Source organism: Colossoma macropomum, unplaced genomic scaffold (assembly GCF_904425465.1).
Source record: "Colossoma macropomum unplaced genomic scaffold, Colossoma_macropomum, whole genome shotgun sequence".
Classification (NCBI taxonomy): domain Eukaryota; kingdom Metazoa; phylum Chordata; class Actinopteri; order Characiformes; family Serrasalmidae; genus Colossoma; species Colossoma macropomum.
In genome coordinates this window covers 16699483-16719507 of record NW_023494790.1, presented here as the reverse complement: position 1 = coordinate 16719507, position 20025 = coordinate 16699483, and the positions used below count along the sequence as shown (strand labels likewise).

The 20025-nt window shown below is 38.9% G+C and overlaps 2 protein-coding genes across 2 annotated transcripts in view; both read left to right on the top strand.

Moving 5' to 3' along the window:
* pkd1b (polycystic kidney disease 1b) overlaps positions 1 to 11868 on the top strand; it is a 38414-nt gene extending 26546 nt beyond the window's left edge. Inside the window, exons 29-42 of the mRNA XM_036571826.1 lie at positions 48 to 229; positions 1260 to 1374; positions 1560 to 1726; positions 4296 to 4498; positions 4713 to 4910; positions 5624 to 5778; positions 6066 to 6178; positions 6294 to 6417; positions 6677 to 6799; positions 7250 to 7424; positions 8512 to 8799; positions 9505 to 9639; positions 9793 to 10107; positions 10346 to 11868. Of these exons, the coding sequence (XP_036427719.1) occupies positions 48 to 229; positions 1260 to 1374; positions 1560 to 1726; positions 4296 to 4498; positions 4713 to 4910; positions 5624 to 5778; positions 6066 to 6178; positions 6294 to 6417; positions 6677 to 6799; positions 7250 to 7424; positions 8512 to 8799; positions 9505 to 9639; positions 9793 to 10107; positions 10346 to 11146 (3094 nt within the window). The 3' untranslated portion in view covers positions 11147 to 11868. The remainder of the gene's footprint in view (positions 1 to 47; positions 230 to 1259; positions 1375 to 1559; positions 1727 to 4295; positions 4499 to 4712; positions 4911 to 5623; positions 5779 to 6065; positions 6179 to 6293; positions 6418 to 6676; positions 6800 to 7249; positions 7425 to 8511; positions 8800 to 9504; positions 9640 to 9792; positions 10108 to 10345) is intronic.
* Positions 11869 to 14286: 2418 nt separating this feature from the next.
* LOC118809242 (pepsin A-like) lies at positions 14287 to 19020 on the top strand. The gene is made up of 9 exons (XM_036572373.1): positions 14287 to 14417; positions 14861 to 15011; positions 15864 to 15981; positions 16253 to 16371; positions 16495 to 16688; positions 17061 to 17177; positions 17368 to 17509; positions 18163 to 18261; positions 18754 to 19020. The coding sequence occupies exons 1-9, from the start codon at positions 14359 to 14361 to the stop codon at positions 18889 to 18891; spliced, it is 1137 nt and encodes a 378-aa protein (XP_036428266.1). The 5' UTR covers positions 14287 to 14358; the 3' UTR covers positions 18892 to 19020.
* The last annotated feature ends 1005 nt before the right edge of the window (positions 19021 to 20025 follow it).

Genomic DNA, 20025 nt, shown 5'->3' with positions numbered 1-20025 from the left:
ATATTTTTGAACTGCAAAAACACACAGTTGTTTGCTGTGTCTAGCAGTGTGGATCAGTGGACATCGAATGACAGTATTTTTGGCCTCCCTGAGCTGATGGGGCCCACACGACTCTTGAAGAGAAAAAGAGCACTTTTACAACTACAACTGGTCACTCCAACCTCTAATATTGCAAACCTTGAACCTAGTAGTTCTCCACATGTGAGAAAACAGCCGCCCTCACTTTCAGGTGTGTTAGGTTTCAATTCTTTGTCTGTCATGACATGAACTGTACAGCTTTGTGCAATTGGCCATTTTATCAGGTTCACCTACCTCATAGGTCCATTTTGTAGGTTTGCTGACTGTAGCCCATCTGTTGCTACACCATTTATCAGCCACCCTCTACCGTGTTCTTTAATGGAAAAGAACCACCATAGGACCACCACAGACTGAATATTATTTGGCTGGTGGACATCTAGACAACAGTGGGTCAACATGTCAGATTCTGACCACCGGTGAAAAGTTTTAGGGTGACTTACATAAATTATGCATAGTACAAGATGAGGTACAGCCTATAATTGTACATCAGGTGTACTGCCTGGTGTACCAGGTGTACCAAGGTGGATGTGTCTGATAGAGTGGCCAGCAAGTGTGTGTTATCAGCGTGTTGTGGAGAAATGCAATGATAATGTAGGTTTCTTTACTTTCGTGTGATATGTTATCAGAGTTTTATGGTACAATGCAGTGATAATAATAGAGTTTCTTTGCATTTCTGAAGGACAAGAGAACAGTACATACACTGTCTGTCCAAAAGTATTTAGACATCTCTTCAAATTAGTCAATTCAGCTACTTTAAGGTGCAGCCAATGCTGACACAGGTGTTCAGTTGTGCACACAGCTTGTATAATCTCTATAGAAAAGTGCTAAAGCCCCCCAGTATTGGAGCAGTGGAACTGCATTCTCTGAAGTGATGGAAGACCATCCAGTACCTTTGGGATGAGCTAAAGTGATTTCATTTATGATACAGAACTTGATGTCCAACATCAGTACCATGACCTCACTAATGCTTTTGAGATTGAATGCAATCAGATCCTCACAGCAGTGTTTTGACATTTAGTGTAAAACCTCCCCAGAAGAGTAGAGGCCGTCAGGGGGCAAACATCCAAATAATGCCCTAATGTTAGATAAGTGGGTGTCTACAAACATTTGGACATATAGTGCCTGTGGAAGAAAGCAGAAAATCTTAGAAATGAAGAGCCTTTTATGGTGTATTATTTCAGAAGAAGAGCTGAGGTCTGCTTCTGCAGATCCTTTCCTACCCAGCACTGCTTCCTCAGGGCTGACTACATCTGACAGTGGCCGATATTCACCCAACGAGACCTCTTTATCGGACTCGTGAGTGATGTGCCAGTCTCTGATAGCTAACTGTAGAATTCATCTCACTAACACCTACTTATATTAATCCCCATCAAATATTTAAACATCACTTCTGTTTTCAGACCTAATTTGGCAGATCTGTAAAGCATTTTCTCATGTAAGTTTACTTTAAATGACACTTCCATTCTGTGTGTTTATTCTAGTCAAGACAGATCCTGTAGTGAATGGTCAGAGCTGAACGAGCAAAAGCCTATGTATGAGGGTGGGCTTTATAAATCCCCCTCCTCTGTGTCAGTGTGTAGTGTGGCCAGTACCTTCCTGCCCAGTCTCCCTCCAGACTCCTGCAGCATTGTGTCCAACACGCGCATAGGTGAGTCCAGATGATGAGTAACCGTCAGCTCAGGGGTCTTTCATCTACAGTACTGGACATCTTAGGACAACTAAAAATTGTATCTAAATCTATTTGTCTTGGCTGTGTTTCTTTGCTTATAAAAACACTAATACTAAAACAAAAACAAATAAACATTAATATATAGGTATTTATTGTATCCTCAAGGCAGCCCAATATTTGTTGTTACCATCCAGAATATAACTCAGCTACTCTATACTTTATAAATTATAATTCATTAAGTTAATTCAGGTGTGCTTTTAAGTACTGCATATAAGTTGACCATGGAGGACTGAGACATTGCTGGGATTTAAATTCATGACCTCTTGTGATGATCAAGTAGACAGTTGTGCCACTATAAAGCCATGAAATTGCTGAAAGATACAAAGTAACAATAAAAAATGTATTTATTTGCACAGGTAACTGTCCTCTATCTAAGCACTGAGGCTTCCATCCATCTGAATAAGAAAAGCATAAACCCTTTGAATGTCCATCAATTCTCATAACTATAGCTTATATTGTGTACAGTGTGGTAATTGCTATAATTCAGTTTCACAATCAGTGGCCATTGTCAGTCCTTGTCAACCAACACCCTGCTTATGTCCTGCCTCAACACATGATTCATTATATGAGCTAATTTGATGAGCCAAGTCCTTCAAAACCTGAATCAGCTGTGTTAAAGCAGGAGGCATATGAAGCCAAGTTTAGCTGTGGGTCACTAGAAGGACTGGGAGTTTAAATATATGGCTGAGTCATTAAAGAGCTTTAGAAGTTGACCCTGATAGCGTTTCCCTGCAGAATGAAGCAGTCTGCTGTTCGTCTCTTGGATGTGGTCTTAATAGTTCAGCATGAGAACCACCAACAGGAACATCATGTAGACCAGGCAGTTATGATTAAAGTGTAGAAAAAGAAGATGCAGAACAATTATTGCTATGCAAGGCAAATCAAGTTTAACCTTTTAAACTGCAGCATTATTATTCAGTAAATACTATAAATACTGTAAATAAACTGCTTTGTTCCAAGTAGTTATGTGAGCAAGGAATGCAGGCTCCAAAACTCCCAGTCATAGTGATAATGGACTATTCTATGTTGTTACATGATGATATAACTGCTTAAACCAAAAAGTTCTTGCCAAAGCTATTTTTTTTCCTTTTTTCAGTCAGAACAGAGAGCTATGTTAAAGTTAGTACAGAAAGCTCCAGTGTTGGGGTAATAATAAAAAAAGTAATCAATTACAAGTTACTAAGTACTTCTCTCAGAATGTAATGGGATTACTTTAGTTATTACTTCCTGGAAAAAGTCATCTTTCTACTCATTACTTATATGTTACTGTGTTCCAAATATTCTCTCTATATTGGCAGATAATGTTGTTTGTTTCAGGCGTTATATTTTAAAACAAGCAAAATTATATCTGCCAATATAGTGAGATAATTTACTCTTACTAAAATTACTGAAGTAAAAATTTCTAGAAATTAGTTAAATAATCTTATAATATTCTTCCAGCAATCTCAAAATTAGATGTCTTACATATATCGACTTGATTTAAGATGATTTCATTTGACAAGATATACTTTTTTGCAGTGTAGACACTCAGAGTTGTGCCACTCAGGAGCCCAGAGCCCCAATGAATTTAAACATGTGCATCCAGGGGCCTCCATTCCTGTCTTTTGCCCAGAGCCCCAGAATCACTAAATCCATCCCTGATCATCAAGAGATCATGAGTTTGTATCCCGGCAGTGCCATATGTCTTTATGGCCTGACTTTTCATTTCTTACAGTGCTTACATGTGTGTGTCTGATACATTTTTTCCAGAATCACTAGTATTTTCGGGATCACTGGTACAAGCGTTAACAAAGCAATGCTAAGAAGGCGCAGGTTTAGATTGAATACAACATTAATTAGTGTGGTTATGCATGCTGCAGTGATATCCAATCAAATGATTTTCTCTCTTTCCCTTTAAGAGTTGAGTGTGTTCAGCACTGTGCGGTAATTTGTCTAACAGCAAGATGTCACCACCTTTAGAGAAATAGTTTTCAATTCCTACTATAGGTAATGATAATCTTATAGATTTCACATGCTACAAATGCGGTTTCTGTCTTCACATGCACGTGTGGGTTGCAGATTTTTTTCTGTGTTATGCCTCCTCTTGGGCCTCTCCACCCACACCAGCATAGATGCTATCATTTCTGACCACCAAAATAGTAACTGGCCACAAATGGGAATAAAACAACCAAATTGGCAATATACTAGTGTTATACTACTGGACTATAAAAATAGAGCCTGTAGGGTTTTTACAAGAAAAACTACATTTATTGCACAAATTATTTTCTCAGGTATCCTAAGACTTTTGAACAGTACTGTATGTGTTTTGTATTATAGATATGATCATTACTGGAAAAATGAAGAAGTTGGATTTTGCATATATATACATACAATTCAGAATGTTATAGACAGTGTCCAGTACAGTTTATCTCACATACATACAGACACTTGTACATACAGACTCACAGATGTGGAGATTAACCTAACAGCTTTGCGGTCATCACAACAGGTGTGGCTCGAGGTGAGCCGGGTGTGATGCTGCCCTCCTGGGTGTTGGCTGTGGTATACCTGCTGGTGGCTGTGCTTCTGGGAACCTGTCTGTCCATAGTGGGCTTATATGGGAGTAAATTCACCAGCTCTGTGGTCCTCATGTGGCTCACCTCAGCACTCTCTGCCTTCCTCACTTCCGCTTTGCTCCTGGAGCCTCTCAAAGTAAGCCAACTTAGAGGAACACTTATACATGCTGCCAACAATGAGTGGCACCATTATATGAGTGAACATACTTTTACTTTACTACCGTGTTATAGCAATAGCACTTAAATAATATATGTGCGGTGTCCATAGCATCACATATGTAGCAACTTTGGCCAGACTTCATGGTGATGATTCTGTAGCTCAGTGATGTATTTGTCCTGCATTCTTACAGATATGTGTTCGGGCCTTGTACCTCAGTGCTGTGGTGAAGCCAGTAGATCCAGAAGTGGAGGATAGACTGGCTCAGGAGACAGTAGTGAGGAGGATGGTGGAGGAGCCGGGGACTAAAGTACATCCTCCATGTGGATACGGCTTGCTGCAGGCCAAAGAAGAAGCACGGAAAGTCAGAATGGTTCAAGCTCTAATGAGGGTAAGCAGACCCCACAATAAGGATTCCTTAAGTGCAGAACTCCTTTACAGTTTGTACTTACTACTTAATACAACTAATTACACTTAATAACTCCAAAATTATTATGTATTAGTATGTTTAACCCTTTAAACTACAGAGACCTTTCTCACAGAATATGCAGCTTATCAGGCAATTTAAAAAATCAGCTTAATACATTTTAAGCAAAACTTTTTAGTGAAGCTTTTCTTCCAAAAAGATTTAATATTGCTTTGAGTATTTTAATGTAGTTATTAAGAAATGCTTAATATTGTACAAGTGTTTTACTACTTATTTTTATCAGTAATATTGTATTTTTATTAGATTTTTTTTATTCAGTTTAGATTTTCTTCCTTGCTCAGTTTAAGACATTTTGTTTCTGTTGTTCTTTTATGCTTGTTTATTTGTAATATTTTTGTAAAACAATTTGAGCTGCATTTTCATACATGTTGTATTTCTTATTTTTATTAGTATCATAGTAATAGCAGTAGTAGCAATATTAGTATTAGTATTAGTAATATAAGGGCTTGTTTCTGAGCCCGCACTTCCTCACTCTCACAACTACATAACTTAGTAGTTACTAAATGATTTATGGTATTTACAGAATAATCAGTCTGCAGTTTAAAGGGTTAAACATTATATACTTCTATAAACTTGGATAATGATAAGTATTGTGCATCTTCTTTTTCTACACTCAGAACTGCCTGGTCTACATGATGTTCCTGTTGGTGGTTCTCATGGTGAACTATCAGGACAACATCCAGGAGATGAACAGCAGACTGCTTCAATCTGCAGTGAAACGCTCCATCATCTCAGCTTCATCAGGGCAGCCTAAACTTACAGCCCTATCAGGGTGAAACCTCTAAAGCTCTCTAATGACCCAGCCATATGTTCAACCCCCAGTCTTTCTAGTGACCCACTGCTAAGCCTGGCTTCATATGCCTCCTGCTTTAACACAGCTGATTCAGCTTTTACAGAGCTTGGCTCATCAAATTAGCTGATATAATGAATCATGTGTTAAGGCAGGGTGGTGGGTGACAGGGACTGACGATGGCCACTGACTGTGAAACTTATGAGAATCAGTTCTGAGAATTATGAGAATTAATGGATGTTCAAAGAGTTTCTGCCTTTCTTATTCAGGTGGATGGAGGCCTGGCAGTGGATGAATCAAAGTTTGATAACACACCTCCACCAAAACGTGTCCTTTTCTCTGATTGGCCCATCACGACTAAAGAGAGTGCAATCAAAAAACTGTGAGGATCATCAACCTTTACATTCGTTTGCAGCATTAAGACCAATATTCAAAGTAAAAAAGTAAAGAAAAAGAGCATCATTAATAAGTATTCATTGTTGTTGCCGATATTCCAGTTTGTGGGGGAAATACTGAAGACCAGTCATCGGAGATGTTTACTACTTCTGTTTTGTCACATTCAAATTCTCAACACCCAAGAAGAAAAACCCAGAGCAACAACACTGCCTCCCTCCTGCCCTGGTGAGACATTTCTCTTAGGGAGTGGGACGTCTAACTGTGTCAGTTTATATTATGAATACATAGGCCTACATTTTGCTTCCTGTTAAACTGTAATCCTTGCAAAGATATTTGTTGATCTAATTTCAGAATGACCAGATTCCTACATTAATATACAATGCACTATTCAGAGGAAGACTTTTTTAGTCATATTAAACTTTGATACATGTAACTACAGCACATAAACCAGTTAAGCCTGACCATTCATTCTGCTCCTGCTTAGGTCATGGAGCAAAGCTCAGTCATGCATGTTCAGTCAGACAGAAGAGATACTGCTGGGCAACAGCAGTGTGTCCACCAGTCACATCCTGTCAGGTCTACAAACTGCCTGCTGGATCACAGCAGAGTGAGTGGGCATTTACAGCACTTAAGACCTACACTGAACAAAGTAGTATATTTAATTTACTGGGTTCAAATAATGTTTCCTGCTCCCTTCTAACAATTTTTACATTATATTACACATTTTACAAAGTATATTATGTACACTAGTGTGCAAAAGTCAAAGAACAACCTTCATGATCCAAAATTATAAATTTTTCAGTGTCAAGAAAGAAGCAGAAAACATATTGTATGGAAAATTGCACATAAGCCTGTTTAATTAAGAAATAATGAAACATTTTTCAATATTTAGTGGAAATAAATAAAGGGTGGCCTTTTGCACAGTACTGCAGTCATAAATGAAATGACAATCTTGGTACATAGTCAAGTACTACACTATTGCATTCACTCTGCATAAACTACTAAATATGTCATTACTGAATCTGTACAGTGCTCATGTAGTCCATTTCTGCCACAGGACCCAGGCTGTGTTAGTTGAGTTCACGCAGTACCACAGAGAGACTGGGCTGTTCATGCCTGTCTCTGTACTACTGGAGAACACACAGGCTCACAGGATTCTCTCCACCATCTCCATTCAGTCCTTCCACATCCCAGGATCTCACTCTGGACTGGACTTCAACATTGCTTTAACGGTACAGTACCCATAACAAAACTACATTGCTACCAGCAGGGGTGGATGGGAATCGCTAAAGACCCCACAATATGATATTACAATACTTGAGCCACAATATGACTGAAAAATTTGCAATATGCTATGATTGCAATAGGACATCTTGAAATCTACTGCAATTTATGCAAATTATTCCAATCCATTTTATATAATAAAATTTATATCCCTATATTCACATATTAAGTGGACCTATTTGTAAGGAAAACAAAACAACGTTCAAATCAGGCTTTATGTTTACATATTTTCAATAAAACCCAGAGTAGTATGTCAGGTATCTGTAATGTTAAGAGTCTCCCCTTATTGGGGTCTTATAGTAGTACTGATTCCTGCCTGAGTGGAGGAGTTGAACTCCATTATCTCAGACCTTGGTCTCACCAGTGCTATTTCACTGAGACAGTGACAGATTTTGGTAACCTGTCTAACAGCAGCCTTGATGCACATTATAAAAAAATATTAATAATTCAATAAGTAAAATATTGATTGGGTCTCCATGTGTTGATACAGTTTTGAAACCCCAAATATCACGCTATTATATGGTATCAATATTTTCTCCTACCCCTAGTTTATAGAATATAATATTCTTCATGACTAATATGTTTGACATTTTGAAAAATTGCAAAGGTGTGTAAATATTTACATGTGTAAAACACCAGATGCAAAGTTTGGAAGCTACTTTAATTTTTGCAAGAGATTAACTGATAATAAACTTAATTAGACTAAATGTCTGCAGCAGTAGTGTACAGCAAATCGATTCATCGTTTGTTTTGCTCTTGGTAATTCTTCCAATTTGTATTGCAGCTGCAATTATCCACCTGATTCTCTCATTCAGAAGCACCTGAAGGCCTTGTGTTAAATTCGGAGTTTCTAAATAATTAACTGTTTAGTGTAAGGAACTGTTATTATTGTCAACAATGACTGTGAAGGCTTTTCCCAAAGAATACATTAGAATAATAAGAAGAATGTGATGTTTCTTTGGTTACAAAAGATGACAATAAACCTGCTGTGCTGTTTGTCATGTAGGATTGTGAAGTTCTGTGTCCTTTTGTTAGGCCCTGCTGCTGCTGTTCTCCGTGTGCATTCTGAGTGCTGAGTTATGGGCCATGCTGAGGGAAGGTGTTCAGTACCTGAGGCAAGGCTGGCATCTCCTGCAGCTTCTGCTGACACTGCTGTCATTAGCAACAGCCTCGCTGCGTCTTTGTTTTTTGTCCAAGGCAAACGCCTGCCTCTCCAGACATCTCTCCCAGCCCGACGCTTTCACTGACTTCCACAGTGCGGCCCTTCTGGCAAAGAGGTCCTCACAGCTCTCAGCAGTCTTACTGACATTACTGGTTCTACAGGTAAACAAAGCAGCTAAATCAAAATGAGAAAAACAGTTTGGCATTTTTGTCAAGCTGTACCTCTTATTTTTTTAATGAGTCCATTCTGTCCCATTACTTCTGACCCCTCTTTGCACTCTCTGCTCAGTTAACTAAACTTGCTTTAGTTATTCCTTAAAAGTCAACTTGAAATTAAAATTGACATTTTTTACATTGTTAGTTCATGTGCCTCATATATGACTTATACTTTATCATATCATTGAAAAGACAAAATTCTTGGTTTGCTAAAAGTTTCCATCAGAATATGATGATTTTTGCCCCGCCTCTAAAACAATTTTAGGCAAGGGTTTTAACCCCTTAAATGGTGAGGGCCCACCAGCAGGCCAAAAGTTTCATTACACGCTTTTATGTCCCAAAAATAGCTCAACAGGTTTGCAGTGAATTGCTTTGTATTTACTGAATAATAAGACTTAGTATGTAATAAGCCTGGAATTTTAAGGGGCTGATTACATCACCAAGCATCAGCGGTTGGGGAAAAATAACATTAACCAATAACCTCTGTCCCCCACCACAAAAATGCTCAACTAGCTCAGAGACCCTCCCTAAAACTTGTTATATTAATTTACAATAAAGCGATTTTGGAGATTTTGTGAAGACAGTGGTGATATGACTTGACATTTCAGTGTTCAGTATGCGATCCTTGTTATCAGTGCTTGTTTCTTTCAGATGGTGGGTGCTCTGCGGTTTGTAAGGAAGTGGGTGGTGTTCGGCAGAGTTCTGCAGCAGGCTGGCTCTGAGATGTGTGGAGTGTTCCTCCTGTTTACTCTTCTGCTGCTTCTCTTCTCCCACACAGGCTGCGTGGTACTTTTTTCTGTTATATGTAGTCTTTATGATGCGCACACAAAAGCTATAAATATAAACTGTATGCCCGTCCATGACATCCTTTAATGTGCTCTTTTTTACATCTGTGCGCATTATGCACACTAAATAGATGTATTGATCCTTGTTTTTTAGCTCTTTTCAGGCTCGGTGGAGGGCTTTAGAACCATGTGGCAAACAAACCAGTCTCTGCTGAGCTTACTGAGGGGTCGAAGGGTGCTGCATCAACTGTGTGAGCGGCATCCTGTGCTTGGGCCCCTTTACTGCCTCTCTGTGTTTGGGGTGGGGTTCTGGCTGCTTGGTCGGCTTTGTGGAGCCGTGTTAGTGCACACCTACAGGTCATTACAGGCAGAAATGTACCGACCATCCATGGAGCCACAGGACTATGAGATGGTGGAGTTTCTCATCAAGAGACTCAAGCTGTGGATGGGGCTTAGCAAGGCAAAGGAGGTACACATCGCATGCTGAAGATGACGTTTTTGAGTCATCCTTCCAAATATTTACAGGGCACCCAGACAGAAAAGAGCTCATTTGCATATTCTGAAAATATAAGACAATAAGATAATATAAAATAACATAAAATATGGGCACTTTCAATCTGCACACGTAAAGAAAGTAATTTGTCCCATGTCTTTTACAATCTACTCAACAAAGCCTGAACTCGTCTTTCCTATTTTATCCTTTTCAGTTCAGACACCGAGTGAAGTTTGAGGGGATGGAGTCTCCACCTTCCAGATCTTCCCGGTGCTCCCAGTTCTCCAGCTTGTCTGTGGCCAACAGTCCCATCAGTCCCAGCATTCCCAGCAGTCCCAGCAGTCCTGCAGGGCCGCGCCTGATCTCCTCTGCTTCCTCTCTAGCCTCTGAATGCTCCACTCTCTCTGACAGCCCTGACCTCCAGCAGTACCTTGACCGCCTGTTACCCTCTGTGGACAGCCTCCTTGCTGGCTTTGATCGTGTCAACCAGCTAACTGATGATGTCTTGAACATTGAGCTACAGCTTCAAAAGGCCAGTTGCAGAATAGCCAAGAAAAGAAAAAAGCATAAGGATCCACAACCGTCTCAAACGTCTCAAAACCTGAAATCAGAAGTGCCTCAACCTGACCAGCCTCCTCAACACGTGGAATTGAAACCTCCTCTATCTTCTCAGCAGGGTATACCTCAAATCCTCCCTCGTCGCCGTGGTACCCACTCTGAGTCGTCTATTACGGGGCCCGTCACTCATGTCACTGCTCATCCTGGAAATCAGGCCTGGCAGCAGGGTCAGACTGGGGCAGAACTGGACATCAGGAACTTCCCCAGACGCAGAGCCTGGAACTCAGGCTCCTGTCACTCTGCAGATCCCATCCAGAGGTCTCCCAAGACTCAGAACCCTGCAGCTATTCCTGTGAGACCTCGCAGTGAGGAGGGCGATAGGAGTGAAGTGAGTAAAGGCGTGCCAGTAAAGAGAAGAGCCTGGCACCCTGAAGACTCCGAGATGGAGAAGGACTAAGACTGCACTGTGTACTACTAAGATAAAATATCTATATCTATCCTATACCATTTTATAAGGTTCTATGTCTCTAATCCTGTGGGGGGCAATATGAACATTCAAGGAGAACTTACCTAAGTACCCACAATCAAAAGTGGGCCTTAAGTAAAAGTACTGTTACTTTAATTAAATAATGACTCAAGTACAAGTAAAAGTACCAAAGTACCAGGTCCAAAATGTAATAATTCTAAATATGATGTCTGTGCAATTCCAAAAGTTGGGACACATTCCAAAAGCTGGGATGGGGCAGTGTAGGACTGGGAAGTTTGTTGAATTTTATCAAAAACACCTGTTTTGAAACTATCCACAGGTAAACAGGTGGACAGGTAACAGTTGATGCTATCATGATTGTGTATAATTAGAGCATTCACAAATGGGTCAGTCACCACTTTGCGAACAACTGTGTAAGTGTATAATCCAACAATTTAAGAACAGTGTTCCTCAATGCACAATTGCAAGGAATTTAGAGATTTCACCATTAACGTTCATAAGAACCTTCTAAAACCTTCACTCTCTAGACTGGCCTGCCTTCAGTCCAGACCTGTCTACCACTGAAAACATGCCTCGCATTATAAAGCTCAATATAAGTCAGTAGAGACCCCAGACTGCTGAGCAGCTGAAGCATTATATCACGCAAGAATGGGAAAATATTCCACTTTCAGAACTACAACAGTTCAATTGTTGTCCCCAGTTACCAAATGACACTGAAATAAACCACAAACAAAAGCAATTAGTAACTAATTGTTAAGAAATAAAATATAATTCAGTAAAAAAGTAGATTGAGTAGAACAATTAGTATTTTAAAAATACTTTTACAAATTCATCATAGTTTTATTTAAGTACATGTATCTGAGGAATGTATCTTCGACCCACCTCTGCTCAAATGCAGCTGTTGCATGCCAGGGTTCCAACAGATTTAGGAATTTTCTTTAGTCGTTTATCAGACACTCAAATCCAAAGCGGCTTACAAAATGTGCAGACAGTAGTAGTTAGAATGATGCACAGTACCTGGTGATACTGCCAGAATCTGTAACCTAAGAATTTTTTAAGCTAAAGTACAACATTCACCCAATGACGCACTCAGAACAAACGAGTAAGATGTAAAAACTGTATTTCTTTATTAATGATTCTTCTTTAAGGTGTTCATAATATGTTCATTTTTAGGATTTTAATTATGTGTCCCCCTCCTGGCTGTTCCAGTAAAATGACTTTGAATTACATTACACTCAAACATTCAGAAGTTATCTCTTCCAACAATACAGGACAATAGTTCCTGTGCCTGGTTCCTGGAGTACCCCTTTCCCTTTTATAGCAGGGAAAACACCACAATATGCAGAGCATAGGTACCTCAGGACCTGGGCTGGAAACCACCAGGCCAAGAGAAAATCTACATGCATGAGAAAAAACTTTGATACAGGGTGCAGAAGCAAATCTACACCAATAAATAAATAGATAAATGAATGAATGAATGAATGCCAATTATTAGAGCTGGCTATGTATACGCTTTTCATTTGATGACCATCTGTTATTGAATGTGTATGTTCATCAGTGCAACTCCTATGATTACTTGCAATGTATTGATTTATCTTTCTCAGTAAAATGACATGGCCATCCCATGGCACCTTCATATACTGTATCCTTTATTAAATTCGTCATGAATTCAAGACACACCACTATGCTGACTCCCTCTTCATACTGAGAGAGTTAAATGAGTCCATCCATCCATGACCTCCTCACCAACAGTGCACTCAGCACTAATTCAGTGTGGTCGATAGCACCTAAGAAACTTAATCAACATCAAACAAGGAACAGAAGGTGTTTGAGAACACTCTGGCAGCGGTGCAAGATCTGTGGGTCTAACTCTTAATCTCTGATACAAAAATCTACTTAACACTCAATTCCAAATAAGTTGGGAGAGTAGGTAAAATTCAAATAAAAACAGAAAGCAGTTTATAAATCTTTTTTGACCTGTAATTGAACAAAAGCAGTAAAAAGAATTGTTTTACCTTATCAACTTCATTGTTTAGAATAAATATATGCTTATTCTGAAATTGATGCCTGCAATATGTTCAATTGCCCAATAAAAGTTGGGCAATTTAAGGCTAGGAACATTATGAAATGTTAAAAAACATCTTAAAGAGAATAGAACAGAAGAACGCCAAAAATTATGTTTTCAACTCTAATTTTGTGTCTTCAGCCTCTCAGTGTTAATTAAGTGCTGGTGAAAAGATCCGGATTCTCCCATCACAACTTTTTTGGAACGTGTTGCGGGCATCATATTTGAAAAGAGTGCATGTTTACAAAAAACAATGATCAATGATTTTCACAAGGTAAAACATAAAATAATACATTTTTGTACCATTTTCATTTTAATAGAGGTCAAAGATAGTTTAGTCATAACTGCTTTCTATTATTATAAGCATTTCACATACTGTCCCGTCTTTTCTGGAACTGAGGTTGTACTTGTTTACAGGGATGATACCCCTAATGACAGTAATACAGGTAATGAGTGAGCAAAAGTAAAGTGTATATTGAACTAATTGAGACAAGGCCATAAATATTAGACACACCAAGGCGGATAGGAAGCAGGAGCTCAACCTTTACAGACTGACTGTGGTTAGCACAAGATACATCAGAGAACCTGAATGCCTGGTCACACAGTGTGACATCAACCTCATAGTAATTTGCTTGTTATGATTTCACAGAAAAATGATTAATACAGATTTTACTGTGAAAAAATTGGTCTTAAATATTGTGAAATCTTTGCAATAATTAATAATATACACATGAATAATGCCAAACACAGAATTCCTACATACAGAACTTCTACTGCCAAGTACAGAAAAACCTGTCATTTCTGAAGCATGTACCCATAAAATGTGGTCTTGCATAGTACCATGCAAATCGTCACATTGCAATATGATGCTAGTCTCTCATTCTTTGCTAGACTGTGCTTTCCATGTTCCAGCTAGCCTATTGACACTGTCTAGAGGTCATCAGTGTTTGCTGGTCCATACTGGCCCTTATCGCTTATCACATTTAGACCTGATCTCAGTAGTTTCTTATCACAGTGATATAATGAAAAGGTGGATGCTCAGATGTATAAAAGGGACTGGACTCACAGCAGGTCTCTCAGCCTTCAGGTTCAGTCTACAGAACTTAGTGAAGCAGCCATGATGAAGTGGGCCGTGCTCCTGTGCGCCGTTCTGGCGCTCTCCGAGTGCAACGTCAGGTAGGAGCGATTCTTCATCATTCTGAGTTATGGCAGCACTGCAGCCTCTAAAGCAGCCAACTTCAAAGCAGACAACAAGCACTGCATGGGAAAGGCTATTTATCAGAGTTGGACAGACTTCATTAAAACATTATGAAGAGTAATGAATTATACAGAACACTGAATGTGAGACTAGATCTTTTTTCCATTATTTCAAATCAACTGAACAAAGTACGGCATTGAATTAACTTGTTTGAAATGTGTATTTCATTTCTGCATGAATAAAATATAATAGATTAACAAAGTTATGTCTTTCAGTTTACTTTTTTATTCATGCGGAAATTATGCACACCTTTGAATCAATTCAGTGCATTATTATTTCTTCAATATGCTGGACTCCAGTTCTTTCTTTGAGTCACTCGTCAGGACTGTAATGAAAGCTCTGCTCTCTTTCTTTGTGGCAGGATTCCTCTGATCAAGGGGAAGAGTGCCCGTGAGGCTCTGGAGGAGAAGGGTCTGTGGGAGCAGTACAGGAAGCAGTACCCATATAACCCAATGGCCAAGTTCAGCCAGAGCTTTTCTGTCGGTTATGAGTCCATGACCAACGATGCTGATGTAAGTCACTGTTTCTGGATCTGTAGAATTCAGTATTTTTTAGGGACAGCATCATATATAACCCCTTAAACTCCAGACTCATTATGTAGTTAGTAAAAAGAGTCACTCTCTTTTGAGTTTCTCTCACTGCAGTACCCAGCGTGCATCACGCAAATAGGTCATACAACCATTGGGACTCCCCCTCAACCGCAATAAAGAAATCCTGAGTACACTGAGGCTAATCAGTACACATGAGATTCAGCCTCCTATCAGCAACATCAGCTATATGGCCTCCTTCTGCATCAGCCAGCCACTGGGAAAAAACTACATTTCAAACAACCTGCCCTCAAGTGTAAACCCCAAAGTGAATGTAGTTTTAAAAAAGTTCCACCCACCTTCAAGCTACATAATCAGAGGGTTCTTTTTCCCTAGTCTGTAAACTACTTTGGCACCACTGAAGGTTTAGAGTTAGCATACTTACAATAGATTTTAATTGTTAAATTAATGCTTACATTGTATGCTATTTTTAGCTTCCACTGCCTTTTAGTGCACAAGCATGAACAGTTTATTCTTGGTCATGTTAGCTATAAATTCCATGCTTTATTGTTAGTTGAAAGGCAAACTTTTAACTGATGTTATGTGTAATTTTTTTTCATGCAATTAGGAACAATTATTTGGCTGGATTTATAAATGCTTTGATTTTGATTGCTTTAATTTTTGAATTAATTAATCAATCAACCCTAGTGTGAACCCATATACAGGTCCTTTTGGGTTTTTCCATATAAAGAAAATCAACAATAGCTTCAGCAGAATCCTACTTATTGCATGCTGAAAGACCACAAAGCCAGCATTAGTGACTTTTCCTCTCTGCAGATGTCCTACTATGGAGTGATCTCCATTGGTACTCCTCCTCAGTCCTTCCTGGTCATCTTTGACACCGGCTCCTCCAACCTCTGGGTTCCCTCTGTCTACTGTAGCAGTACTGCTTGCAGTGCGTACCACCCATCTGACCTATTATTACACCTATCTGTGCTGTACTTAACTCAAGTAGAAACTAGAGGTGGACATCTTCCACATAGAACAGCTGTACCTTAGATCTACCCAATAAGTGAGTTTTATGATGGATGGATGAAAGAAAAGATAGTAGAAGGAGATAGAGTCATCTCTATAGAACATTTTGGTCAACAGTTGGACCAAAATTCTTGAAGAGAAAGACATTTAATGATGTAATGAGTAAATCCCTTTCTACATGTGCTTTACAGACAACCATCACAGGTTCAATCCTTCACAGTCCAGCACCTTCCGCAGCACCAACCAACCTCTTTCAATTCAGTATGGCACTGGTAGCATGACTGGCTTCCTGGGATACGATACTGTTTCGGTGAGAGTATTACAAAATCATAAAGTTAATATTTACACCTTAGAAATAAAGTCTTTGGGTTACCCAGTCTCATGACTTTACTTTTGGTGTTATGAACTGAGTACTTGTTGCACTTCTCTCCAGGTGGGAGGTATCCAGGTCCCTAATCAGATTTTTGGACTGAGTCAAACCGAGGCTCCCTTCATGGCCCACATGAAGGCTGATGGAATCCTGGGTCTGGCCTACCCCCAGCTGGCTGCCTCCAACGCACAGCCTGTCTTTGACAACATGGTCCAGCAGGGTCTTGTGCAGGACTACTTCTCTGTCTACCTGAGCAGGTACAACCTCAGAACTGTTTAGATATTTATACACTGTGGAGAACATCTTTACCTTTTGAAACTTTTCATTTTTTACCTCAGCATAAAACACAGTTGCAATTAATGTCAACATATTTCCAATTATTTCCCTTGGACTACTAAAACATGGTCCTACTCTCTGCACAAGCTGGTTTAGACTGGGGCTTAGTTTCAATTCTCCAAGAAAAAGTTCATAATGAGAATTTTTAAAACTGACCATTTTACTGACAGTATATCCTGTGTTAGTCTAAGCCTAATCTTGTCTTCAATGCCTAAAACTAGTCTTTGTCTTGTCTTGGCCCGGATCTTGCAAGTAGTCTTGACACCAAATCATGTCATGTTCTCTGTTCCCAGCAACTCTCAAACTGGCAGCGAGGTTATTTTCGGTGGCTACAACCCTAATCACTACACCGGCTCTCTGGTCTGGATCCCTCTGTCAGCTGAGACCTACTGGCAGATCACTATGGACAGGTAACCAAACAAGAGAGCACTTAATATCACTAGTATTGACCCAAACCCTTGTTGCTCATGTTAAATTACCCCTACAGCATCAACTTGGCATATAATGTTCAGCGTGTGTTGATTTATGTAAACTGAACCCTGATGGTTTTGCGGTAATAACTTCCCGGCTCATTGCATGAACATATTTTTTCCTTTCCAGTGTCACCATCAATGGACAGGTTGTTGCTTGCAGTGGTGGATGCCAGGCTATTGTGGACACTGGCACCTCCCTGATTGTTGGTCCCAACAGCGATATTGCCAACCTCAACTCCTGGGTGGGAGCCTCAACTAACAATGGAGATGTAAGCAAAATCCCAATAACCCCTTTTACACTAAGCGCTCAAATACTATGTACCTGATTGTATGAACTATTAGACATCAAGGACATGATCAAGGACAATTTATTTTTTTATAATGTAACTCTGGAGGAGGAAGGACTGTGTTGTTATTCTGCTGTTCAGAGGTTTGCAACCACCTTCAAAAGCTTTGAGTCAATATAAAACCACTTTAGGAACATCAATAAAATAATCCTATTTAGATGCCACTCTGTAACTTCATAGGTTACAGCTCATTTGTAGGAAGCTGTAAAAATGGAGAAATGATAGGTGTGTCCAGAATGATGAACAGAGCTGTAGATGATTCCATAATAACTGAAAACCTGGAAAACATTGAGAATGAAGTTCTACTAAAACTAACATCCAGAAAGCCTCGCATTTAAGAAGTGGAAGTGTAAATAGATAATTATGGTATATTATCATTTAATTAATTTTTGCTGTTTCCAAAAATATTATATAAAATTATTTTATAAAACATCTGAAAATACCTTCTTTTGTCTATATTTTAGTATTTTAATCTATACTAAATGACTGAGTGGTAATAATTTTGAACACACTGTATTTGGTATGAACACTCACTTTCAGGTCAGACTTATTCATGTCTTCTGTCTTTTTCTCAGGCTGTTGTGAACTGCAACAACATTGCAAGCATGCCTGTGGTGAGCTTCAACATCAACGGACACTCCTTCACCCTGCCTGCCTCAGCCTACACCACACAGGTGAGTGCAACTGTTGCCACGCTAGATCAGTCACAGAGGCTCTACTAGAAGTAGCAAGTAACTAGTTACATTTGATCAGTCATATGTACTTACATTACATTTTACATTTCAGTCGTTCACAATGTTCATTGTCAGAGTTCCTGATTCCTTTTTGGGGTGTAATTTCATTCTCTTTGGTTCTTACACTTCTCATATTTAAACTTTTGCATTTTAATTTAAATAGCTATAGAACAAACTTCAGCTCCTGTGCGGACTGATAAATGCTGGATGTACTAAGAGGTTCTTTTGCAGTTCTATAGGGAACTTAGTACTGGAGTTTTTTGTGTTAATACGTTTTCATTCTTTGTGTGGATTTAGGTCACAGTACCCTCTGCTACTAATTTCTTTGTATGGGATTCTTTATGATCTAGATGTAATCTACAGAAGAGTTGTGTAAAATAACAATCAGTGTCTGATTCTTTTTTCCCTTTTTCCCACATTTGTTCCCTACAGTCTTATTACTATGGCTGCCGCACTGGCTTCGGCAACGGTGGCTCCAGCCTGTGGATCCTGGGTGATGTGTTCATTAGGCAATACTACACTGTCTTCAACAGGGCAAACAACTCTGTGGGTCTGGCCAAGGCTGTGTAAACAAACTCTGATTTAATCTCTAGATCATATCAGTAAACATTACAGCACACACGCTGAAGAGGTTATTAATCCAGAGAGTCGTGATGATGAAATGACATAATAAAAACATAAATCATTTGCTGAAATGCACACATTGTAAGTGTTTCATTTATTTACTTCTTGTCTTTATTTCTCGCTATCAAAGTATCATTTGTAGTAACAAAACTCTATAACAAGGGCAATTTAGAACTGAAAATGAAACATTATTTTAAGTTAGGAAACATAAGCAATTTTTGACAGATTCATTTATGGTGGCTACAACCTCATCACAGATTAAGACAATAGATAAGGAAATCAGGACAAAAGATAAAGAAAGAAGCCCCTTTTTACTGGCAATATTGGGCTTATAGGTTTTACCTCACTTTTTTAACACAACCTCTAATTTTATTCTTCTCTACCATTCAAAAGTTTGGAATCACTTCTTATATTAATTTTGGTTGTTATTTTGTTTAATAATAACTTATACAGTATAGACTGAATTAGAAACGTGGACACCAGATGTTACTCAAGGATACAAGATATTTTAAGATTTTTTTTTTTTTTGGGTGCAGTAAGAAGTGATAAAATGATAAAATAATATAATGTTATTTACTGGCTATAATTCTTTGAGAAGGGTTTATGGAATCATCTACAGCTCTGAATTTTCATATCATAATCACTATATACATATACTTTTGAACATATTGTGCAGAAATTAGCAAAAAGGGTTCTATATAGTACAAGAACTGGTTCTATGACTCTTTATTGCTATATAGAACCATATACCAAATCATATACAAGAGGTTCTCCATCATAGAGGAAAAACCATGCAAAGAGCCATTTATGCATGTGAATGCTTCTTTGAGTAATCAAGGCAAGTAACCCATCGCCTTTACTTAAGATTTTCTGTCTCATCTTATTAAAGGTCTTAATTTCAGGCAGATAAAAAATGACATAGAAACCTGCAGTCTTAAAAATGCAGGTGCAGAATAGGGTTCTTTACACAATGCAATAGATGAAGCACTTTTCTTCGTTGTGTAAAGACACATTTTTGTAAGTGAGATATGTTTATGAAGCGCCTATTTAAAGTTTAACTAACATCCATATAATGTAAAG